This window comes from Heloderma suspectum, chromosome 9, assembly GCF_057233095.1.
Source record: "Heloderma suspectum isolate Gila_16-S chromosome 9, 16-S_ref, whole genome shotgun sequence".
NCBI classification, from domain to species: domain Eukaryota; kingdom Metazoa; phylum Chordata; class Lepidosauria; order Squamata; family Helodermatidae; genus Heloderma; species Heloderma suspectum.
Window position 1 is genome coordinate 4,557,433 of NC_139466.1, and position 26,155 is coordinate 4,583,587.

Below are 26,155 nucleotides of genomic sequence, written 5' to 3' on the forward strand. Positions count from 1 at the left end.
GCAAGCTGCTGTTGAATGATTTATGCCACTTTGATTTTAAAGGGGAGGAGAAAGAGAAGGAAGAGACAGAATGAGCCTTCGCCAGGGCGCTGGGGTGGGGGGAGGACATTAGATGAAAGGGAAGCCAAGTCTATATTTCTCTTGAAATGCAAAAAAGAGGGGGGAAGGGGGAGATTTGGCAGTGGCAAAGCCCTGGCAGCGATGGGCTGAACTGCCCAAATGGCAGCGAGAGGTGTGGAGGAGGCAGGAGTCTCGGTTTGATATTGGCTGAGCTCCTCGGATCCTAGAGAGAGGCACGGCAGGTATTTTTTATTTATGTATTACATTTTTGTACCGCCCAGTAGCCAAAGCTCTCTGGGCAGTTTACAACAATTAAAACCATAAAATACCAGACAATAAAATACAGATGCTAAAATACAATATAAAGGTTTAAAAGTTTAAAACTACAATATAAAAATAAAACTAAACAACAGAAGCCAGCAGCAGCGCAAACATTTAAAATGCAATACCAGATAAAAACGAACTGAGAAACCAAAATGCCTGGGAGAATAACACGGTCCTCACCTGGCGCTGAAATGAGCACCAGGTAGACGGGCCTAAGAAAGGAGGAGGCAGAAGAACCAAGATGGGTCTAGGCCTGAGAAGGCAGCAGGAGAAGAGAGGAAGGGAGGCTTCGAAAATGAGGGCTGGTACTCGGGAGATGAGAAGGAAAATGGGAAGAGGGCATGGGCTGATAAGAGCAGTCCGCACGGGCTACAGCTGCAGAGATGGGGAATTACTGTTTCAAAATAAGCAGCCAAAACTCTGGCTACGTGACTCTACTTCAGTGGTGGGGAGACTTCAGACTTGTGGGATCTAGTTTGTATTTTACTAGAATCCTGAGATCCACCAACCAGAACCTGGTGTACAAGACATACACTTAAAAGTAAAGAACTTTTGAGACCAGAAATTTGTTCTGAGCAGCATCTAATTTGTATGCGCTGATGGGGCAGTGCCCCCGTTACCCGATCAGCCCAGGCCTGAGTGACAGAGTTGAGCGGGACCCCACCAGCACCCACGGGCACGAGCCACCACTGGTTTTGAATATCATACCGAACTAAGCTCACACTCTTTCCACGCTCCTGGCTACCCCAAACGTTCTTTGTTCCAGCAGTATAATTTGTAGAGGGGATGGTGGGCGGGGTCGTTTTCTTGCTATTATTAAAGAAGCGGCAGTCAGAAATCTTCGCTGGTCCACGACAAGTTACCCAGAGATCTATTAGTAGATACAGAGCTCCCTTCTGCCCACTCCTGCTCTACTTCATACAACTCACTGCAGAACAGCACTGCTTTTGGACACATCAAAATGCAGGCAAGAACCCTTGCACTATTATGGCTGAGCTCTCAGCGTGCCCCACAATTCACGTTGTTTATAACACAGACACCAAACAATAAATGCAATTCTAAAGCAACAAAACCCTCAAGTTTTGTGCACAAAGTAATTGATGGCAATCAATACACATTCACATAAATACATGATGTGAACTACTTTTCATGATTTTATAAGATCTGCATACTTTATGATAGATACCCTTGGACAGTATTTGTTATTGGAAAACCCACATCTGAATGCCCTTGACAGCCAACAAACGTTTCAGTTAGGTTCCTATCAGATGGCAACATTGAGATTCAGGAAGTCTCAAAAGTCCCCACCAATAAAATATTAATAGGGGATAAAAGCCCTCCCTTCCCAGAAGAACTAAGCTGCCATAGACCAAGGGATGACATCAGAGCAGGCAAACCAATGGCAGCCAGAGGGGGCCTTAAGAAATCTACAAGGACAGGAGCGCTGTAAGATCAAAGCAAATTATGCAGCAAGAGAGAGGCAGAAACATTAGAGGTTCAAGACTGTAAGAATGCAGGGAACTTTTAATGACCCACACCCCCTTTCTTTTCTAAATTAACTGACTGCAGCTGGGGGAAGCTAGCCAGGCCTATAGAAGGAGGACAGGTTGCAAGGGAGTGCAGAGCACTATGTGCATGAGGGGCCGGCCCAGATGACAAAGCATCACAGCCTGAGTGACAAACTGGCAAAGGAAACAGCTAAGTAGATGAACAAGTTAAGCACCTGGGTGAGTTTAACAAGAGGGCGAGGTGGCCGGGGGAGTTAACCCTCCCGTTCCTTTGATCTTACAAATTCTAACTTCCCAAACCCAATATACAAAAAAAAAAAAAAAAAGTGCAGGCAGAAAGCCAGCAGGCGTTTGTGCTGCACAGAGCGTCACATGTATGACTATTTGCCTGCTGGACCAAGGCTGCGGGGTGCGTTCAGAGCAACGTGCTCTTGGCCCTCACCGAACACATTCATTCCCTTCGGGCCGCAATAGCTGAGTGAGGCAGAGAGGTCTGTGGATGAGGCCTTCAGGGAAGTGACAGCAACATCCCACTCCCAGAGTGAGAGCTTTGCTGTCACAGGGAGTGAGGGCCTCTGGAAAAGAAATGATCCCGTGGAAGCGGCCCATTCCCTGGGGCTGAGGAGGGTTAACAAATAGCAAGCGTTGCAAATAGAACATGACAAAAGGAGAGTTACAAATAGAACATGACAACATCTGGACTAGGGAAGTCTGTCAGTTGAAAACCCAGCCCTTTCTGGGCCCAGTGGATCCCCGCTGCCCACCTGGCTCAGCTCGCATTCACAAACTGAGGTGTGGGCTTTTCCCAAAACCGGGAACTTTCTGCATTTTTTTCTTTTCTCATCAATAGAAAGTTGTGCATATTGCAGCCACAATTTGGTTAATTTATGCAAATTACGACTGCAATTTGCGTAATTTGCTCAATTTATGGCTGCAATTTCCACAGCTTTCTATTGACGAGAAAAAAACAAAGCCAGAAAATCCGTGAACTGGCCTGACTCAAAGCAGATTGACTTGGGCCAGCTTGCAGAGAAGTGAGCCGAAGTCCACGGGCCCGAGGTGCTGGAAGCTTGGTGAACTCCACCCCCCGGATAGATTCCTCTGGCATCTTTGGTCTGGACTCCACCATAAAATTCTGTGAATTAGGCCACGTGATTACACAATAAAAAGCTCATCTGGAAGCACCGCACCCTCTCCCTTGTGGAGGTGCCCCCCCAGCCTCTGATAGTTCCTGTTGCATTCATGTGAAAGAGGCCGAACTGTGATGCCATAGTTCCAACTTGGAAAATTAAGGAAGGCTGCATGGGTGGCAAGGCAAACCAGTTGGAACAGGAGGCTGCCATGGTAGCTCTGATGCAGAAGCAAACCAATGCAGCAACATTGTCCATCACTGGGAGCTGACCCGACCCAGGTAGATGATAGAAGTCAGCCTGTACTAGAGGGCAAGATACCAAACCTTTCGTAAGCATGAATGGAACCACACCGGAATTATGTGCTGTACTTGAAAGCACTGAATCCAATTCAATTCAAAGATGTGTATCTTACAATGGAAATGGATCCACCACTTTAAATGCTGCCAAATCACAGCAAGCAGGATCTTCCCAGGTGCTAGGTAATGGAAGAACTGGTATTTCAGTTCACTGGAAGTCATACAAGTGAGAGAAGGAAAACTCAGCTTGGTATAACGTTTGGGGACATGCCATGGCTCAGTGGAAGACTACATACTTTGCATCTAGCTGTGAGTCCTGCAAGACCAGGTCCTTGCTTCTCTGGCTCATTTCCACTTGGCCTGGGAGGATGAGGCCCTGACTGATTCCAGCTACAAAGCCTGCTCCCGTTGCTGAAGGTGACCAGAGACCAACAGAGTTTCAGGGCTGCTGCTAAGGGACAACAGTTAGCCTTGGATAAGATGTATTCCTTCTGCTGCTATTTGGAGTATGTTTTTGCATTTCTATCGTTAGGCCCTAGTATGAAGTATTTAGCCTTAGAGTATTTTTACTGATACTCATGAGTATCAATTCAATCATGAGTATCAATCTCATAACTCAAATTATGAGATTTGAATCTTGCTCTCTTTGTGATTGTTAGTGAATCTTCTTGAAATGTAATGTTTTATACTGATGTTGTGAGCTGCTTTGAGCAAGTTTTACTAGGGAAAAGTATCATACACATAAAGTGACAAAGATTAGGAGGACGATGAGGACGACCCAAGTTCACTCCCTAGCAGAATCAAAGATCTATGCTTGAAAGCTTGGGGAATGGCTGCCGCTTAGAGCAGGGGTGGGCAGAAGGTATATCCAGCTGTTCTGGGCTTCAGCTCCCATGAGCCCCAGGCAGCATGGCCAATGGTCAGGAATGCTGGGAACTGAAGTCCAAAAATTTAGAGATCTATTTTCTGCCCACCCCTGAGTATACGGCACTGGGCTACAGGGACCACCGGTCTTACTCAACAGATGGTAGGCTTCACATACTCATATCCTAAAACAAACCCAGCACTCCTCCGAAACGGAGGGATCGTAGCTCATAACCGCAGCACGTGATTTCCATGCAGAGGGTCCCAGGTTCAATCCCTGACATCTGCAACGATGGCTGGGAAAGACCCCTGTCTGAGAGACTCTGGAGAGCCTAGCCTTCCTCAACCTTGTCCCCCCAGATGTTTTGGTCTTTAACACCCGTCAGTGCCAACCAGCACGGCTGGGTTCAAAACATCTGGAGGCCACCAGGATGGTGTAGTCAATAGTGAGCTAGACAGACCAGTGCTCTGGTCAATTCATGTTGTTAAAGAACTATACTGATAACCTGTTTCCATGCTGATGTTGCCTTTTAGAGTCCTAAATGGTCAGGGACCAGTGTACCTGAAGGACGACCTGTCCAGGTGCTAAAAGCTTCTGTGGAGGAGGCCTTGCAGTAGGTGCTCCAGAGGACATGCTTTGCATGCAGAAGGCCACAGGTTCAATTGACAGCATCTTCAATTCAAAAGAATCAGGTAGCAGGTGATGGAAAAGACCCTTTCTGCCTGAGGGACCCTGGGGAGCTGCTGCTACTCAGGGTAGACAATGATGGGGTAGATGGACCAACAGTTTGACCTGGTATATGGCAGCTTCTGATGTTCTCCCATCCAGCCTTTCTGCTACACAGCCTACAACGTTATGGGTAAAATCCAACATAAATCCTACTTACAGCAGACCTACTGAAATGAACAAGAATTAGATTAGCAATGACTAACTTAAATACCATTAATTTCAATGGGTCTACTCTAAGTAGACCTTATGTTGGATTTTACCCTATTCCAGAACTTCCAGGTCCATATCAAGCACCCCAAACCGCTTCTCTCTTTGACAGATAAATCTAAAGATGCAGTTTGAAAGAATACATGAAACATCTGGTGTACGCAGTTTAAAATTAAACCCATCCTTCTGCAAAAGCCGTGTTATCTGCCACATCCTGCTACGACCAAGAATACATGTTTCCTTATAGTGATGACTTAGTAAGCTAAATGGGCGGATAAAATTGACTGCTGGGCACAAGTCAAATGATCATACAACATAGAATAACCCAAAACTCATATGACCACTCTGTGTTTGGTGCGCCACTTTTACCCCCAGCATCCACTGAGCGCATGACGACCGAAGTTTTTCTCAGATCGTTTGCTGCAACCTGCTGCATCACCACCTGCTATCAGTAGTTCCTCGACAAGAAGAAATGGTGGACAGCTTGCTCTGTACTACTAATCTTCTGGTGCAATGCACAGCCGCAAAGAAGTGTTAGATTTATTCCAGATTATGAACACGAAAAGCTGCGTCATGTCGAGTCAGACCAGTAATTTCACTAACCCAATAGTGTCTACTCTAGCCTTCCAACTTGGCATTAGGGATGGGGGAGAAATTTGTTCAGGTAACAGTTTAATGTGAATTAACCTAATTTCGCACTCCCAAACCACTATGCAAACTGAAACTCAAGTTATCCTTTGAAATTCTCATGTTTCTGAATTTTGCAGTGGAGTTCTCCAATCAAATATGTGTATATTAGAGAAAATAACATTCCGATATGCACTGTATCGGGAAAACAGCTTGCAAAAAATGTGTGTATTAGGCAAAAATGCACTCATGAATTTTCATGAAAATGTTAACAAAAATTCTGAACTTTCTGGATGAATCAAACTGAAGACTGGAAAAACACAAAACCAAAATTGACAGATTCACCCATCCCTACCTGGGAGCCTCCAGATGTGCTGTACTGAAACTCCTGGCGTTCCCAGCCAGCTGCACCAAACTGGGATTGTTTAGCTTAGAAAAAGAGTGTGTCAGGGGAGACATGTCAGAGGTGTACAAGATTATGCATGGTGTGGAGAAAGTGGATAGGGAGGTATTTTTCTCCCTCTCTTCTAATACTGGAACCTGGGGTCATCCAATGAAGCCGATTGGTGGGAGATTCAGGACAGATAAAAGGAAGGACTTCTTCACCCAGCACAGAGTTAAACTATGGAATTAACTAAGACGAGCAAAGGGCTGGATGCGCCTGATCTCGTTTGATCTTGGAAGCTAAGCAGGGTCAGCCCTGGTTAGTACTTGGATAGGAGACTGCCTGGGAATCAGGCTTCCTGCACTGAGCAGGGGGTTGGACTCGATGGTCTTGTAGGCCCCTTCCAACTCTATGAACTAGAGGATACCTTCTATGAACGTCCACAAGATGTAGTGATGGCCACTGATCTAGAAGGCTTTAAAAGGGGATTGGACAAATTCCTGGAGGAGAAGGCTATCCATGGCTGCCGGTCCTGATGGCTATGTACTACTTCCAGTATTAGAGGCAGTATGCCTATGTACATTGGTCACTGGGGAACATGGGCAGGAGAAGGTGTTGGACTCATGTCCTTGTGGGTTTTCTGTTGTGGATTTTCTGTTGGCCACCATGTGAACAGAATGGCGGACCAGATGGACCTTGGTCTAATGCAGTAAAACCTCTCCTTATCCACTTTCTCCACACCATGCATAATTTTGTACACCTCTATCATATCTCCTTGTACTCAACATTTTCTATTCTAAACAGTCCCAGGCTGTGTCGGCGACCTGTCAAAGAGCAGCCATACCGATTCCTGTGTCTGCTGCCTTTTGGAATCTGATAATCAACCTGACCTCAGTGATACACCTGCCTCTGCTCCCTCTGATCTGTGTTCGGTGCTCCGGACCTGATTTTAGCCTAACTTGGACTACGTACTCGCCTTCCAACCAGCCACTTGCAGGCCTGATCCTGCAGGGCACGCACCGGCTAACAGATCCGAGCGCTGCCATTTGGGAAACCACTTGAGGCGTAGGGAGGGCGCAACGTGAGCCAGAGAAGCCAAAAATGACAAAGAATTTCGTTGACTTCTCAAACTTCAGCAGGCACTTGGGTGCCTGGACAGCATAACAGCAACTGCACGCCACAGACAGAAAGGTAGTTTCCCCTTCCAAGGTGCTCATACGCACCCCAGCTCTGCATGGTACAGGCAATCCCACGGAATCAGTTTAGAGGCAAGGGATGCAACATGCATGCTACGTGCAAAGCATGCGAAGCCGTGTGTAACAGCCAAGAGCTCCTGAAATATTCATGCAGCTTCAAGCTCGGTGCTATGGTAATTTTCCCTTCTTACTTTGCAAGTTTGTCCCCGGAACACCCCTCCAACAGCAAGAGCCTGCTGCAGATGTGCAAAGAATAAAGGCTGGAAAGAGCAGACACTCCCAGAGTTTAAACACTCTGCCTAACAGATCCACAGGCAAACAGGTGTCTTGCCAAGACGGTCAAAGGTGCTCTAGAATGGGGTAGGCAACCTGGTGCGCTCCAGATGTTTTGGACTACACGTCCCTTATCCCCAACCATTCCCCATGCTGGATGGGGCTGATGGGAATTGTAGCTCAAAACATCTGGAGGGCACAAGGTTGTCTGCCCAAGCTTTAGAATCTACCTGCCTATCAGGTTGGTCTCCAACCTCGTTCAGGCGAAGACTGGCTTTTGGGTGTTTCCAGACAGAAGGGCGCCTAGTGCTCTCAAAAGGCATCATGCAACTATTCTGTCTTTTTCTTCCACTAAGAAAAAAGATGGAAAAGGCATCTGGAAAACAAGAGAGGGCTACAAACTGAAGACATCATCGTCTGGACCGCCTGTAAAATTCCGTGAACGAGGCAGGGCAATAAAAGTCCTGTATGGAAGCCCCCCTTTGTCCTGAACTGTCCAGCACTCCGCTTCATTGGATCACCTCGGGTTTATAATTTTATACACTTCTGCCATGCCTCCTCCCTTTATTCATCTTTTCCCTTAAGCTAAATAAGTAATAACTTTAAAGAATTCTGACTTCTCCTTACGTGCAACCCAGGCCATTGCTGCAAGCCAGACAGGATGCTGCTGGTGTTTTAAATGTATTTATTTATTACATTTCTATACTGCCTAATAGCCAAAGCCAAAATCTGCTGTCCTCTCTCACTGTATTGATATATTTTGGTGGATCTGTCTTTTTAATGATTTTTGTAAGCTACTTCACATACCACTTGTTACGGGATTTGAACAGGACGAGTGGCACTGAGATGTTTTGAATAAGTAAGTGCTTGTTTAAATAAGGGCCTCTCTAATTGTTTTTAAAAAACAGTGCACTCCCAGTTGACAGTTTGGTCAACAGTGAGCAAGGTCAGCATTATTTTACAATTAAATACCATAGATTGCTCCTGTGCAACTACCTGGCATTTCTCTCCAAATCACCATGTGCACTTTTAAGGATTACTGTCAGTTCAGTCAGTTTAATTACACAGATCTGCCAGGATGTAACATGATCTGAAAGACGCCGGCAGATTGCAATGTCATAACTGCCACTGGTTTTTCCCTTTGACACATGGCTCTGTAGGCAACTTTCTATAGGGACGGAAGAGCAAACAATGTTTGAGTTCATTGATGTTCTCCGTTTTCCATCTTGATGCTCATACTACCTCATTCCCACTCCCAAATGTGAGCATTCTCCCCTGCCTGAACAGGAAAAGTGTACATTTTTTGAACATGAAAAATGTGCACTTTTCCAAACGTGCACCCCAAATGCACACCTTTCCCCATAGGCTAAAGCATGAAAATGCGGCGGGGGAACGACACACAGATATTTTTTGAAGTGTGCACTTGCACAAGTACACGTGTTCACTAGTGCGCACTTCTGAATGTGAACACAAGCTTGGAAAATCGCAAACATTTCCAGAGAATTATGTTCCTGCTCACGTTCAGGGTCACAAATCGTGCGACAAGTTCTCGTGATTTGTAAACAGGAAACAAAACTGTCATACAACTCCAAGTTTCTCCTTTTCCCATTAGCCAGAAAGAGCTACTGGGAAGAGGAAGAGGACTGGTGCTTTGTACTTGGCCACAGATACACTGCACGACCCTAGTTTTTCCTGGAGATTGGAAAGCCAGAACACAAACAGGCTCCAAATTTAGTGGGGGGCAAAGAAAGAAACGTGATGCCCCTCTGAAGGTAAATTGCAGCAGTCCTGCTTAGCAAGTCAAGCTGATTGGTTTCCAAGTCAGAAATCCACATAAGGAAACCAACATGTTCAGATATAAAAACACAGTTCAGTCGCTATGTTGGACGGGCACCAATTACAGGACTCAAACTGGATTGTTGCACAAAATATTTAGGCGCTGAACAAATGTCATAAAAACCAATGTAAACATATTAATCTTCTTATCCAAAATATTTGTGCTGGCGCTGTTGGCCACAGCTCAAAGCATCCAAGGACACAGCAGAACAAAGGGGAAAAAACCCATACACACAGAAATTCTTTCTTTTTAAATAACAGTTTGACTCAACATTGTTCAAGGATCTGGGAATTAGCTATTGAATCCACATTAATGAGAGCGATGCTACAGGCTTTTCCGGTTCCTGTTCTTCAGGAATAAAACACAGCAGAAACAAGAGCATGAAGAAAGCGTTAGTAAGATTAATTCAGAGGAAAGGGAAAATCTCTTGAGTTAACTGAAGCACATGTCAACGTATGGGATCATCTCCTCCCATACCGACCTACCTGAGCTTTAAGATCAACCTTGGAGGATTTGTGCTCTGTGTACTGTCTCAGGCCATTAGGTCAATGACCATGAGAGGCAGGGCCTTCTTAAGGGTGGCACTGCTGGTCTTGAGTACCCTTTTATAGAGATCTGTCAGGCTGTTCCCACCAATTTCTTTTAGGTGGGGGTGAAAATGTTAAAAAAAAAGGGGGCTTTTAAGAGTTGGTTGTTTTTACTGATGCCAGTTTTGTATTATATTTTAGATTGTTGCTTTTCCTAGAGTTACTGTAATGGTTTTCATGTGCCTTATTTTTCTTTAGTATGTATTTTTATACATATAAAGAGGGGTTTCGGCCCCTCTTTTGATATTTCGTATATTACAAAACTATCCTAGGGGTAGAAGAGCAGAGTATAAATAAGAAATGTAACTGAACAAGTGTGACCTACAATGAAATGTGGCAGCATGGAGGGCTCCTGCAATGAAATGTTGCAACATGGAGGGCTCCTGCAATGAAATGTTGCAGCATGGAGCCAGCCAGACCCTCTTCCAGCATACTCCATTTTATTTCACCTCCTCCTCCTGTCTGTCCCCCCTGCCCCCCGCACACCAGATACTCAGGATTTTATTATTAGGATTTTTTTTTTAGATTTTTAAATTGTCCCTAAGGGTTTTTTTTCCCCCTGAAGAGTGTTATACTTCTGCAAACCCTGGATTTCCCTGAAGCATGCTGATGCTTCCCTAAAGATTGGCACTGAGATACTGAGTTCGCTTTTAGTATACAGGATTGAATCTCCCTAGCTAATTGTGTCAATTTGGTTTATTATCATCATCATCATTTATTTATTTAGATTGCACTGTCAACATACATAGCGACTCACAAAGAAGGACAGGACAGCAATGAAAGGCGGAATTCTTGACAAGCCTTTAACGCTGGTTTCATTCTAGCATGGTAGAGGTGGAGAACCTGAGGTCCAAGGGCTAAATGCAGACCTAAGTCTAGTTTCAAACCTCACCATTTTGCAAACTGCACCTGCTTTTGGACTGGCCCCACCTCTTGCTGGAACACCACCTCTGGAGGTTACAACCAAGGAAATGCGGACTTTGCTAGGAACATAGTTCTCCGCTCCTGTGCTCCCAAGTACTAATGTGGAAGAGTAGGATGTAAGTTATAAATTATGTTTTTGTAATTATTATTCCTCTTCACTACCCAGGGAATGTTTCCCCTTTTCCTTGTGTTTTGTGTCTTTTTAGATTGTAAGCCTCTGTGCAGGGGCCGTCTTGTTTCGGTGATTGTTTGTAAGCTGCCCTGGGAGCCTTTTTGGCTGAGGAGCAGGATGAAAAAACCTTTAAGTAAATAAAAATAATAAAATTATGATGATGATACTTGACTGCATGTCACAAAGAACTCAGGGATGCTGCTGAAAATGGCAGCCATGTGTTAAGTTCCCGCTTTCTCCTCCGTAACATCTGGATTCATTTATTTCACATCTTGATGTCATTACAATGGGTCTTCCTGCAACTGCTAGTCAGTGGGGAGTGAAGAGTGGAGCGTGGGGAGGGGGGACAAGCACTGAAATATAGTAGAATGATGTTGGGACATGGAGAAAGTAAACTCAGATGTTATGGAAGAGGAAGGAGCACTCCAGTTTTTGTGGTTCTCCAGTTTTCAGCAGCAGCCCCATCTTCTTCCTAACACCCCTTTCTGCAAATCAAGCAGTAACTGACAGGGAAGTCAGGCAAAAGATTCAACGCAAAGAAGGAGCCTTGTCAAACATATGCAGCGTATGCAGGTACTGTTAAAACATACTCCAAGTAAACTGCTGTTAAAGAAGAGAGGGGAAGAAGAGAGCACAAAATTCTCCTGCCCCTATGGAAGACCGGAATCCAAGTCTATGGAAGACTGGAACCCAAATCAGGAATCTGACTTGGATTCTTGCACTGAGCAGGGGGTTGGACTCGATGGCCTTGTAGGCCCCTTCCAACCCGACTATTCTATGATTCTATGACTGACCAGGTTCACATGATCACTGCAGCCCTCTGTCGCTTATTTAAGCCATGGTGGGTTGTGGTGAATGCTGGCAGCCAGTTTGAATACTCAACCCTGGCAGGGGGTTGCCATGGTTTGCCATATTGCCTGAACCTGGGTGGCAGGGGTCTTTGGGGTGCGAAACAACCCTCAAATAGCCCATAGTCTGTTGTAGATTTATTGGAGGGCTGTTTCCCCCACAAACAACCCTGTCTGAACCGAGGGGTTGAATATTAAAAATGGCGGCTAACACACGCCACAACTCACCGTGGCTTAAATAACATGGGCTGTGGTGATCGTGTGAACTGGCCCAGTAAGTCAAAAACTGTTGAGATGGTGTGGTTTAGTATTTCGAGTGTCAGAGTAAAGACTGGGTGAGACCCTGGTAGAAATCCCTGCTCAGCTATGAAGCTTGGTGGGTGGTCCTTGGGCCATGCTGCTCTGAACTCCTTGGAGAAATGGTGGGATAAAATAGAAAATACTCATATTACACACCATACTAAATTTCTATTTTTCGAGCATGAAAGGCGATGTTAGGAGTGCTTCTGAGCGCAGGGAGTGGGAGAGTAGTTCAGATTCTGAAGAAGAACTGCCAGACATGGGGGAGGTATGTTGCCAGGCTAGTCCAGACATGGTTAGGCAGGCTCCTCAGGTTTCAAAGGTCCAGCTGGAGGAGGAAGGTCCCTCTTCACCCCCCCCACCTGTGAGAGACAGTGAACAGGGAGAGGCAGGTTTGGGGAGTCTGAATTAATAGATGCCAGGCACAGACGCAGAGCCAAGAGGGAGAAGGCCGGGGCGGAACTTAGAAGGTCTACCTGACTGGCCCTGCGAGGACAGCGGCGCTTAGAAACCTCACGAGAAAGAGAAAGACCTCCCCCAATCCCTTAAGTTAGGCTAGTGAGACCACCTTTCTTTCAAACGGTGGGCAACTTTCGTAGCTACCTTTTGAACCCCCTGAAGGTATTTCCTTGCAGACTGAGAGTCACTGAAAATTTGCATCTGTATGACCCTTTGTGGTAATGGATTAAAAGCTGTAGATTGAAGACTCTTGTCTGTGTTTGATTTGGCGTTTGAAGTTCAGTGTGTGCAAAAGGAATCCTGACAGGCTTTGCCTTTAAAAATAAACTCTTTGGCACTGCCATTTTTTTCCCTCCTGCTGTGCACAAACCTTCTTACAAACCCAACATGGGCAGCCCCAAACAAACCTATTTGACTTATTGGAATGCATTTATGCCAAGGGTGCAGAACCTCTTTTAGCCCAAGGGCTGCATTCCATTTCAGAGAAGCTCTCAGGGGCCGCATTCCAGTGGTGGGTGGGACCATAGGGGTCGGGGCCAAAAATACCAGCATATTTCAGCTTAACCCTCCGAGTGCCAGTAACTAAACCTTAGGAGAGGCATTTCAACCTTTCAGAGTGGGGGAAAAACTGCACAAAAGCTAGGAAACAACCAAACGATCAGTCATTAGGGGAAATGGGTGGGGACTGGGGAACGGGGCAGGGCCATCTGGTGGACCCTCTGTGCTGTATTTTCCCCCAGGTGGGCACAATTTGGGCAGAGGAGCCTGATTCGTGAAGTCCACTTAAAAAAAAAAAGTAAACACATTTTTTAATTATCTGCATTAATAAGACACCTATAAAACTAATTATCGAAATGTCGCACAGTTAAAAAGTTCCACACTGCATATGATTTCTAGATCTTCAGTTTATACTTCCAGGCCAACCCAAGATTGGCCATACAAGGGGCCCAAATCCTGAATGGCCGTTCATTACAATTCTTCCCTTGCATCTTTAGCTGGCAGGAATGTGCGTAAAGTTTCAAAAAAGGGTTCAAAGGTTCCCTACCTGAAAAGCAGTGAAGCTGCACTAACTTCCAGAAAAACCAGCCAGGCTTGAACAACAGACGGTAAAACGCCTCAACCCTTTCAATCCTGTTTCAGCCGCCCAGCAGGGCTACCTCGGTATCCCATTTGTAACACAAACCTCCTACACGTTCCTCTAAGACAGCACAGGGGCGTGCTATGCCCTAACCAAACTCCAATGGGCAAGACAGCCAGGCAACAAAATTCTTGAAAGGGTTCCCTTGGTTTTAGCCACTTACTACCAGTGACAAACCATATCTGAGATCTGTCCTAAAATCTCAGCCAAGGTGCCTCTCTCACTTTGAATGATGACCTGGCCTCAGCGTTAATTTTTTCAAGTAGGGGGCCACTCCCACTTAGGCCTTTCTTGCTTGCACTGGTGTCTCAGAGGATACAGCCCCGCTCTGGTGAACGCAACACCTCCTCCTCGGAAGCCCAAGACACTCGCAGCACAGGTCAGCATCTACCTCAGCGCTGGAAGTTTTGCACTTCTCTAGTACTGCTGCTGCACCCCTCAAGTCCAGAATAACCGTCATTAAACTGGGGTTTCCTCAGGTAGGAGGCAGTTCTGCTAGGCACGGCAACCACTCTGGTGCTTCTTGAGCAGGCAGGTACTTGAAGGTTTGATGCGAGCTCCCTCCTTGCTCCCTCCCACGGTCCAAACCTTTGCCTTCACAGCCTCAGGCTAGTGCTCCTGGGAGACAGTGACTCCCCATCACATCTGGCCTGGAAGGAACTTCGGAAGCTGTCCTATCCTGAGCTGGACCTAGCTCAGTCCATCTAGCCCAGTATTGTCGACACTGACTGGCAGCAGCGGCTCTCCAGGGTGCCAGGCAGGAATGTTTCCAGCCTTACCTGGAGATGCTGGGACGTTCTGCATGCAAAGCAGGTGCTCTATGATTGAGCTATGGTCCTTGCTCTACCACAGGAGTGGGGGGGGATTAGTACCACAGCCCTTCAACATGTGAGCCAATGTATCACAGCCCAATGTGGTGCCTGCCAGATATTTGGGACCACAACCCTCACCATTGGTCATGCTGGCCAGAGCAGGTGGGAGTTGAAGTCCAAAAGATTTGGAGGGCACTAGGTTGAGGGAGTGCGTCATGGTGTGGGTCTTGGACTGGCGACACCGAGGTTCGAATCCTCACTCAGCCATGAGGTTCCTTTTGGGTGACACTGGATCAGTCACAACCTCTCCTATCTCACAGGTTTGTTGTGAGGATAAAATGGTGGGAAGGCATTTCCGCAGTGCTGAGCTCTTTGGGCAAATAAAAAGGCAGGATAAAAATGTGATGCAACTCACTTCCCTTTCCATTTATTCAATTCTGCAACTAAATTCTGCCATTTCAAGCACGGCCAGTACAGTCACGAGATCAGAAAAGCAAGATCCGGTAACCAGTCTGCTGTGACTGGTTTGTAGATGGGCAAAAAGGGGCAGGGCCAAAGGGAAGAGGGCGGGGTCAAAACCCAGCACATTTTAGCTTAAAGCTCTTACTGGCAGTAACTGAGCCTTCGGACAGGCATTTCAATCTTTCAGAATTTGGGGGGGGGGAGAGAGCACAAAAACAGAGAAACTTCCAAATCATCAGCAGTCGGGGGAACCTGGAGGTTGGACAGAGACCTCAGGCAAGCCAGGTTTGGTCCGCAGGCCTGAGTTCAACACCCCTGAAGGAGCGGGTGATGGGAGAGACCTCTCGGCTCAAGACCCTGGAGAAGGGCGAGCAAACCATACCAGGCTGGCTGGAACAACAGTCTGACTCGGGGGAAGGCACGTTCCCGTGTCGCTTCATCTGAGGAACCTCTGCAAGGGAGTAGGGATGGTAGCTCTTAATTCCGGCTGTCTGCCATCATGCCCCAGAGCAAAGTCAGACACAGCGACTCTTGTAATGCCCTCTGGCCCAGTTGTGCCGGACAAGAAATGCGAGGAAATGAGTACTAGCGGTGGAGGCTGGTGGCTCCGACATCAGTGGGGCGGTGAATCCACTCCGGGTTTCAGTGAGAACTCCAAAGGAGCCACCCAAGGTGCAACCTTGGATCGTTCCTTGAGAGTTCTGACTGGTTCTGGCTGAAACCCGGAGCGGACTGACTGCCCCACTGACATGGGGGCCACCAGCCTCCGCTGAGTACTATCGGCCTTGCAACAACAACGGAAGCCACGGGTCCAAGCACCACCAAAGGGACCATTATTGTAACATTCAAATCCAGGGTGCAATGAGTGAAGGAGCCCACGTGCGCTCCAAGTTTTGGCCTCTGCAGCTCCCTCTCCAACTAGGCCCAGCTCCTTGCCACGGACCCAATCTACACTACTGCCCAGAAGGAGAGGCAAGGCCAGGGAAGGCTGCTCCTCCCGCTTGTCACGGCTCACACCAGGGCCGGTTCCAGGACCCTGAGGGCAAGGCACCTCCTATGCCCCCCTCCCTCAGTGATTCTTCTTTCTCACCGCGATTGCCTCCAGCTGCTCTTGCGCCTCTTCCTCGTTTTCATCATTGCTCCCCCGTGCGCGCTTGACAGGCAGGGAGCAAAAAGGCAGAGGCCTCTCCTCTTCCTCCTTCTATCCACCCTGTCTGGGCCAGAGCGAGAGGCAGGTGACCAGGCAGGTTGCGAAGGGGAAGAGCAGCTGAAAGTCCAGGGGGCTCTTGTCAGTGGGCCCTTGCTGGGATGTGGGCCCTTGGCTGGTGCCCGACCAGGCCTACTCTTGATGCTGGCCCTGGCTCACATGCTCAGAGTGTGGAGGTGAACAGACAGCAACCAGAGAAGCAGCAAGGCCAAGGAGGTTCTACGGGACAACAGTTGGTGTCATGCTGGGCTGTGGGCCCTGGCAGATTCACAGCCCTGAGACTTGGATTCAAATTCCTGCACAACTATGAAGGATTGAAGAGGACAGGCCACAGTGCATTGGCAGAGCATATGATTGGCCTGCACAGGGCTCCAAGTTCTACCCCTGGCATCTCCAGATATTTATTTATTTCATTTCTATACCACTCAATAGCCAAAGCTCTCTGGGCGGTTCACAAAAATTAAAACCACAAAGCGCAGAATAAAACAATATAAAATATGAACCCGTTAAAACCATAATATAACAATACAACCAGAATAAAACCTAGCAGCAATGCAGAGGTTTAAAATACAGATTTAAAACACCAAAGCTAAAAGACTAGGAACCTAAAATGCTAAAATACTGGGAGAATAAAAAGGTCTTCACCTGGCGCCAGAAGGAATGCAACATAGGTGCCAGGCGAACCTCTCTAGGGAGTTCATTCCACAGACAGGGTGCCACAGCAGAAAAGGCCCTTCTCCTGGTAGCCACCCGCCTCACTTCCTTTGGCAGGGGCTCACAGAGAAGGACCACAGAGGATGATCTTAGGGCCCGGCAGGCACATATGGGAGGAGACAATCCTTCAGATAGAGGTGGAAAAGACTCTTGCCTGAACCCCCGGAAAGCTGGTGCCAGTCAGTGTAAGCCAACCTGAGGTAGATGGTAAAAAGGTGTCCCCAACCAGTCGTGTCCGACTCTAGGGTGCGGTGCTCATCCCCGTTTCTAAGCCGAAGAGCCAGCGCTGTCCGAAGACGCTTCCGTGGTCATGTGGCCGGCATGACTGAACACCGAGGTGCACAGAACGCTGTTACCTTTCCCGCCGAGGCGGTACCTATTTATCTACTTGCAATTTCTTGCTTTTAAACTGCTAGGTTGGCAGGAGCTGGGACTGAAGACGGGAGCTCACTCCGTCACGCGGCACTCGGGTCTCGAACTGCTGTCCTGCTGACCTTCCAGTCTGCAGTTCAGTGTCTTAACCACTAAGCCACCGTGGCCCTTTGAGGTAGATGGACCCATGGTCTGACTTGGTATAATAAGGCAGCTTCCTGGGTAACATGGGGCCCATCACTCTCTTTCAGCCTAACTCACATCACAAGGCTGTGTTGATGACCAAATGGGATAACCCTGAACTCCTTGGAGGACGTTTCAAATTGACAGATTTCTTAAAGACTTTGTATCCCCACATTTGATCCCAAAATAGGACACCCCCCAATGCACCCTCCAAAGCAACTAATAAACAAATAAAAACAATGAATATAATAATAATAATAATAATAATAATAATACAAATTCACAACAGTTTCACAGCAGCAGCAGAGAATAAAAAGCCTGGAATGCTAATACATGTTGGTTGGATAACAGAGTTTTAAGTTACCTACAAAAGGCAAGGGGAAAGAGGGTGGGGATGCTAGTCAGATCTCCAGAGGCTGAAAGTTCCACAAATTAAACTCCCTTCTCTAGAGGAGCAACATAAGACACAACACACTTTCCTTTCTCTAAGGATCAGTTCCCATAACCCACTAAAGTGCAAACAAGTTATTCCAACACAACGAGCTATAGTATGCTGTCGCTGGCCTTCCCACAGAATGCATGTGGTGAGCGAACACTCTTTTGGACGGGGGAAATGGTAGCAGCCTTTCCATACAATCTGAGCTGGCGGGAAAATGTGGTCATGTGACCCACTTTTGCATTGTTCGAATGAGGAGGCAAGAAACCAATGACCAGAGCCTTCAAAGAGGCTGGCGCAGTCTAAGGGAGGCCAAAATGCAAGCAGCAAGTGCGTGGGGTTGCCAAGTTAAACTCTTTTCTCTGCTGTTGCTATAGTAAGTTTATCTCAGGCAACATGCTTGTTTTTCTAGAATGTGGATCTGGATGAAAAATATGGAGGAGCAACCGTCATCTAAACCCAGGATACTAAGATGGTGTGTTAGTGCAGCAGCTAAAGACGAACCACAACCTGGAAAATGCCCAGTGCAAAACTCTTATGTGCCAATGAAAGCACCAGGAACCCTGAACAGGCCACAGGCTCTCTCTCATCCTCAGTCTTTCTCATCTGCAATATGGGTGCATTATTACTGACCCACCTTACAGGGCTGGTGCAAAGATCAGCGAGATAATATATGTGAAGCACTTGTCAGCGCTCTAAAGTGCTGTGAAAGTGCCAAGCATTATTATCAGATTCCAAACAGGCCCTTCTGCGCCTAGCCCCATTCCTCCCCCTACGCCACGTTTTTCCTACGTGCGAGTCTATGGCGCTGACTTAGCCCATCGGTCTACTTAGCCCCAGCTTGGACTACTGTGAGCAGCAGCTCTGCAAGGCCTGAAATGGGAGGTCTTGCCAAACCCTCCCGTCTGAGATTGTTTAGCAGGAGCTGCTGCGGCTTGAGCTGAGGGTGGGGTGGGGGGACTTCGTGCATGCAAAATACACGGTCTATCTGTGAGCCACAACCCCACCCCCAGAGCTGCTGGGGGAGCCGGCTGTGTGCCAGCACAGGGAGTTCATTTTGTTCCCACGTTTGACATTTTAACCCATGACTGCTAAACAGCACATCAATGCAGTAAGACAGGTGGTGAAGGGAATTCTTACCTTTAGAGAGTCAAAGCAGGCGATAACTCGTCCGTTTTCCACATGGCAACTCCGTGAGGGGTGGGCAAACTTGCACTCTGTGTCAGAGCGAGAACAAGTACCTCTCTGAAATTCTCGACACACTTCTAACGTCAGCCATTTTGTATCACGAACCAAAGAAACGTTCATAGCCATATTAAAAACTACCCCCCAAAAAAAGAAAAAAAAAAAAGGAAGAAAAAAAGGGGGGAAAATGAAAACAGAAGCAGCACCACCCTTCTTCTGGAGAATAGTACTGCTGATACTTTAAGAGGAAAAAAATGTTTAAAAAGGGAATTCAAGTTTAAAAAATGTGAAGAAATAACTAACTTGTTGCTTTGGTAAAATTTCTATTCGTCAGCACTTAGGTTTCCATTGAACTCAAATCGTGTTTGTCGAAAACAAGGATTAAACATAAAGCCAATCATAAAATAGAAATCTCATCAGAATTAACTCAAAAATCAAATTAGAGGCCAGCTCCTAAAAAGTGCAATTGTCGAAGTTAAAATAGAAATGTTATATATATTTTTTTAATATATATATATATATATATATATATAATATTTTGTGCCACTGCCAAAATTATTATTTCAAAACAACTGGCAGACTTTTATCCCCTCCCCCCCAAGGATTCTGTGCTCTCCAGTTACTGCTTTCAATTATTCTCACGCAGAAAACAAAAACAAAAAACAGAGGCTGCTGGCAATGGTGCAGGTTGAGCGGAATGGTTTCGTTTCTTGGCGGGGGAAGAAATCTTTTGACAAGTTTCTACTCTTCCTTCTCGCTTCTAAAAAACGGACAACGTTGCAAGCATTAAACCCGACAGAAGAAATGTTACGATTTCCTTTTGTTTGCTTTGATTTTTTTTTAAAAGAAGAGTTGAGTTTGCTACATAGTCAGGAGGAGGGGAAAAAAAGATGGCTGAGCAAATTGAGTTGTAAAGAGGAAGGGAAAAAAAAAGAAAAAGATGGATGAGTTGCCGTCAGGATATGAACTGCAAGCAACGCCAAACTTTAAAAAAAAAAAGGAACAGCAAAAAAAAAAAAAAAGAGAGAAGGGAAGGGAATATATATATGTGTATATATATTTTTAAAAAGCGAGCGAGGCAAAGCCCTAGACAGAAGTCCAAGCAGCGGTGGTGGCGCCGGCTTCAAGGAAGGCACTTTTCAGCAACCTGCAGAAGAGAAGAAATAGTATCAGCTAAGCCGAGACAGATCCCCACCCTCTGGCTTCCAACTCTCGCTCAGGGAAGCAACTGGAAATTCATTTTAACAGGAAATCTCCAGATACTGACAGTGCGGCGTACTGAAGTCAGCCATTGTAGGTATTTTTTTTTTAAATTAAAAAGAGAGAGAGAGAGAGAGAGAAGGGCATTTCCCACACAGAGCTGCGCATGGTAGCAAGGGAGCACCCAATCACATTTACCGTGGCAGTAGAAAGTCTGGGCAGGCATCCAATAAAAAAGATTGTTTCATATTCATCTACTTCTGGCAGTCTCCCTCGTTCTCTCCCCCTCGCTCTTGCCGTGCCCACCGCACGGAATATGCCTCCGCCTGGTGTCGCGACGGACGGCCCCTGGTGCATCTGTGATCTGCCTCCGGGTTCCCAACAAGAGCCAAGCCAGCACGTGCTCCGTTCCGTGCGTGCCCCCATCGCCGGAGAGATGTGGCACACGACCCTACCTTGCGCCACCAATCCCTTGGTGCCAGGAGAAGGTCTCGCTGGCCAGGCTGGCATTCTGGAAGCGACTGCCGTTCTCTCTCTCTCTCCCCCTAACCCGTTCTCCCCCAATGTACACACACGCTGCATCCCAACTACTGCACCCCTCCTGCAACCCAGAGCGGCTGATCGTGGCAACGTGCCACGACCAGAACGCCGCTTGACAGAAAACTGGGTGGGGAAACCTCGACTCCAGGGGCCTTGGCAGACAAAGGAGGAATGGACTGCCCATCTGTTCTTTTCTCTCTGCTATAAATCCTCAGGGAAGGAAGAGTTTGTGCACATGTATGTCTGCCGGGGGAGAGATTTCTTTCCCCCTCTCTCGCAAATCTTTACGGATTGGAGTCCAGATCGCCGCGTACAAAGAACTGACGCAGAAGGAGTGCTGCTGCTGGCGGTCCAGCACTCTGTCTCACCCCATTAACTGCTCTGTGTCCATCATGTGTTATGTTTAACCCCCTGCTCACCAGCACAAGCTGAGCCACGAGGTTTTGTCGCAAAGAGGGACAAACGCCTCTGCAGGCGGGATTTCCTTCCCAGTGAAGCCAAAAGCAAAGCCCACCGAGAAATTTAAGACGACACTGAAACAGAGGACGGTGTGCATTTCTTTTTCTTCCTTTTTCTTAATTAACTCCTTGCTAACAGCTGCATTTTGAAATAAGCCTGTTAACATATGTATACTCTGGTTCCAACGTTCTTGCTGTATTCCAATAAATGGTTTCCTTTGAATGCTCGGACAAGTGTGGCTGTAACAAGAATGCAACACCCCCAGAATTGGAGGTGAGAAGTTTCAGCTGGGGAGGGGCCGTAGTTCAGTAGTGGAGTATATGCAGGAAGCCCCAGGTTTGATCCCTGGCATCTCCAGGTAGGGCAGGAAAAGCATCTGCCTGAATCCCTGGAGAGCCACTGCTGCCAGCCAGCACTGACATTGCTGGGCTAGATGGACCAGGGTTCTGACTCAGTAGAAGGCAGCTTCCCATGTTGTATTCCAGCCCTCTACATGTTTTGAACTTCATCTCCCATCAGCCTCAGCCAGCATGGCCAATGGTCAGGCATACTGGACGTTGTAGTCCAAAACATCTGTAGGGCACCAAATAAAGCTGGCCTATTCTAAACTGGCATACAACTGTCTCCAACTGTTATCCCTAACTGCCAAATTAAGAACATCAGAAGAGCCCTGTTAAATCAGACTAGGGCTCTATCCGGTCCAGCATCCTGCTTCCCACAGAAGCCAGCCAAATGACTAGAACACAAGATGGCAATTGCCTTCTACCGCCGCTTCTCCCCAGGAGCAACAATATCAATTCACCAGACTTTAGCTATTCATTTTTATTTTAAAGCATTTACACCCTGCGTTCATCCTCCACTGAAATATGACCGGAGAGCTTCTCTGCAATGGAATGTGGCCGTTGGGCTGAAGGAGGTTCAACCCCTGACCTAAACAATGGCAGTGCTGGTGTCTCTTGTTCGAACATTCCTCACCTCTTGAGAGCTGGAGTTGGGCACTAGCTGATGAGCTTAATGCATGAGTCGTTTGGTGGGGGAGAAGGCTCTCCTGCAAGTAGGTCCACGGAGAGGAAGCCCTGGTATCCAGATCAGCCAACAGGAATGGAGACTCCAGTATGTGGCCAGGAGCCCCCCTCATAATGTGTTTTAGACTAAATCTGAAATGACCTGGGCACCCTAGCTCAGCCCAATGAAACAGATGGTGGAACAAAGAGCCACACTCTAGTGCAAGGCTGGGGAACCTCGGCCTTGGGGCCAAATCAGGCCCTCCTGGGGTTCCAATCTGGCCCTCTGGAGGTCCCCAGTTGGCTATGTCATTTTCCCCTGGCCCCACCCCCTTTTGCCCCAACTACTGATTATGTCATGTTTTCCCAGCTTTTGTACCCTTTGCATCTTTCCCCCCATTCTAAAAGACTGAAATTCGTGATGGACGAACTCAACAGAGTGAATTCATTGCTTACTAGAAAGCAACGCATTTGTTCGTGAGAGCGCAGAAAAGCGTTCTCCTGTAACACGAAATTGCGTTCCGTGTGTACGAATTTTTGCACATGCACAACAAGGTGCATCTTAAGACCCGTAGTTTGAAATTGCGTAGTGTGGCATGAGGGCATGCGCTTCAAAGTTATGTGGCCCCTTACGGATAGCTTGTTTTCACACGGCATGCCTGCACGATGGTGTCATGGGATGTTTACTCGCCATCACCGATATACAAATGGATCTGCGGAGTCCTCCTCCTTGGGGTTGGAGCTGCAGCTGTGGCAACGAGGGAAGCAGTTAATGAGACTGTTTCAAGTACTTTGGGGGGGTATACTCTTCTCTAGCCCTCCATGTATTTTGGACTACAACTCCCAGCAATTCATGACCATTGGCCATGATGCCAGGGGCTACGGGAGCTGGAGGGCACCAGATTAGGGAAGCCCAATCTACATGGTAGAACTGAAAATTCGGGGGGGGGGGGGAGTCTGTGTGCTACTTTACTGCACATGCTCCGAAGCTTGCAATCCGTTCTGAAATTAACTGATCTGTAACGCATCAATGGAGGCTCGCTACAAAGGTGAGCAATGCAAACAGATGAGTTCCGACAAATGAGCCACTGCTTACGAAATTCGGTGTCATCACCAGTTGAAATAACGGACAGTAAGAGCTTTAGGCTCAAATATATTCCGACATTTTTCCCAGAGCCCCCATTAGCTTTGGCCCCGCCAACCACTGGAACGTGGCCCTGAGAGCTTCCGCAAAACAGAATTCAGCCCTGGGGCTGAAAACTGTTCACTTTTTCACTGCAGCCCTGCTGCGGTGGGTCGTGGGACTAGAGGCCTGGACAAAAGTAGTCACCGACCAGGAGGATAAAAATAAAACGTTAGAGAAGGTGAAGTATATTCTGGGAGCACAATATGTTGGAGACCTTTGAGCAGTGGAGGCTGGTGGCTCCAATGACAGTGGGGCGGTGAATCTGCTCCAAGTTTCAGTCAGAACTCTGACTTCAGTCAGCCCATGGGCACCAGTGCACCCTCAGACACCTTTCCTAAATTTAACACATTTTCTCACCAGCAGCTGGGATTGTTGTGAAACGGGTTTCTGTTGGTACTGAATACTGTAGGTTTAAAGCAATTGCTTAGAGCGTCAGAGCTCAGATCCCACCTCTGCCTTTTCCTCTTTTCAGCAGGTTACATGTCACACCTCCCATGGCAGCCATTTTGTGGTGGTGCCAGGAGAGTTTCTCAGACTGCCAAATGGCCCAAAAAGGTTGTCTACCCCTGCTTTAGAGACCTGGGTTCAAGTGATACCATAGACCTGGTTCGATTCCGGGCATTTCCAAGTAGGGCTGGGAGCGACTGTCTGAAATCATGGAGAGCTGTTGCCAGTCAGTGTAGGGATAGGAAGCTGCCTTAGACAGTCTGATTGGTTCATCTGACTCAGTACACCCCGACTGACAGTGCAGGGTTTCAGGGAGGGTTCTTTCTTTGGTGGGGATCGAACCAGGGACCTTTTGCATGCAAAGCAGGTGCTCTACCACTGAGCTACAGCCCTTCCTTAAAGATGGACCCTTGATCTGACTCAGCAGTCCTCTCCTTAAATAATAACGCAGCATCCCCCCGCTGCCCCAAAATGGCACTTTCCCCCATTGTTCTTGTTCAGTCGTTAAGTCGTGTCCGACTCTTCGTGACCCCATGGACCATAGCACGCCAGGCCTTCCTGTCCTCCGCTCTCTCCCGGAGTGTGCTCAAGTTCATACTTTTCCCCATTGCACAATATTAAATGCGGTATATAGGTGACAGATTTACTGCTTAAGTGATACACTTCAAAAGAAAAAAAAAGTGAGATATTCTCCCGCTTACTGATTTGGTATATGTGAGAACTGAAGGTGGGGCCAGAAGGTTTCTCCATGCCAACCTTCCTTTCACAAAATCTCTAGCAATCACAAAAAAATCCCCCATTTGAATTTGGAGCTCCTGGGCCAACAAACTCCAGTCAGTGCACGAGGAGGAGGAGGTGTGGAAACATCTTAACCAACAGCTAGGAACAAAAGTGGGTGCAGCTCCACAAACAAGCCATTACAGGCAGTTGGATGGGTGGAGACAACATGGAATTTTCTTAGGAATCATGCCGACCCAACTGAAAGAAGAATTTGGTGGCTGTTGTTGAGAGTAGAAGAGCATTCCCCAAACCTGGAAGTGCCAGTGGGAATAAAGTTTCTGTTACATCTTGCAAATCAGCCTACACTTGCAACAGCACGGGGAAATATCTTCATTCAAAGTAGTGGTACGCAACATCCGGGGAGACCGCGCTCCACCCGTTGGGGGCTGTACCCAGACCCCCGGTAGCAAAAAAAGGTGCAGTTTTACTTTAAAGCAAAATCTTGCCCTTGGAAAGCTTCAATTAAGACTTGATTTTTTTTTGCTGCCACTGCCACAAGTTCGCCAGCAAGAGTGGGCGTCAAGGGCTGCAGAAAAGGTCGGGCACATCTGGCCTGTGTGTTGCCCACCCCTGGTTTAAAAGCTACCTGCCCGGCAGGGCCTCTCTTTTAAAACACTGAAAGTGTTTTATACAATAACCCTGGGGCTTCTGACATAGTGCCCACAGGCACCAATGCCTCTGCACATACCTCTCCTGGCAGCTGCCAGGCTCCCTGCCTGTCCAAGATTTTTATTATCTTTAAGGCTTTTTAATTAATTTTTTTATAGAGAGACAGGCATGTGGGAAAACAAAGGGTTGCTCTCCAGCACCATCTTTATTTGGGTGCAAAAGCGTGGTTTTGTGTTTTTAGTTTTGTCCTTGGGTTCTTGGACAAGTAATTTTTCTTTTAGTCTCACCAGCTTGCCTTCTGGAAAATGAGTGTTTTGTGACTGTCCCATGTCCACCATTTTATGAATGGGCAGGCCCCTGACCATGGCAGCAATTTTGTGAGAGTGCCTACAACACCCTCAAAATTCCAAATGTGCCCACTGACCCAAAAAGATTGGGGACCGCTGCAAGAACCAAATGCTTTCCACTACAATTTTCACTGATTCAGGTGCATATCTCAGAGTCATTCCCTGATCCTAAGTATTTTAAAGGCGCACACTTCAAGTTTCATGTGAGCGAAACTGGCGAGGGTCGCTTGTTGTCCGAATGCTTCTCCTGAAACTCACATTATCGGGAACATGAAACTCCCCTACTGCAAGAGCTTCTTTGGCCTCCGATTTGTTTTCAGGCCCAATTCAAAGTGCTGCTTATG

At 47.2% G+C, this 26,155-nt stretch overlaps 1 protein-coding gene across 9 annotated transcripts in view; it reads right to left on the bottom strand.

Annotated features, from left to right (window-relative positions):
* The window catches only part of MBNL3 (muscleblind like splicing regulator 3), a 132,755-nt gene that overhangs the window by 67,733 nt on the left and 38,867 nt on the right, over nucleotides 1–26,155 (bottom strand). For 4 of the 9 annotated variants that reach the window (XR_014784796.1, XM_084813581.1, XM_084813582.1 and 1 more), the window contains exons 1-2: nucleotides 20,638–22,763; nucleotides 19,195–20,386 (exon numbers count right to left, since the gene is read on the bottom strand). Coding sequence is in view for 8 of the 9 variants with exons in the window: in XM_084813581.1 (XP_084669707.1) it covers nucleotides 19,195–19,368 (174 nt within the window). In the remaining variant the exon portion in view is untranslated. The other 5 variants (XM_084813579.1, XM_084813580.1, XM_084813583.1 and 2 more) reach the window with 4 other exon arrangements.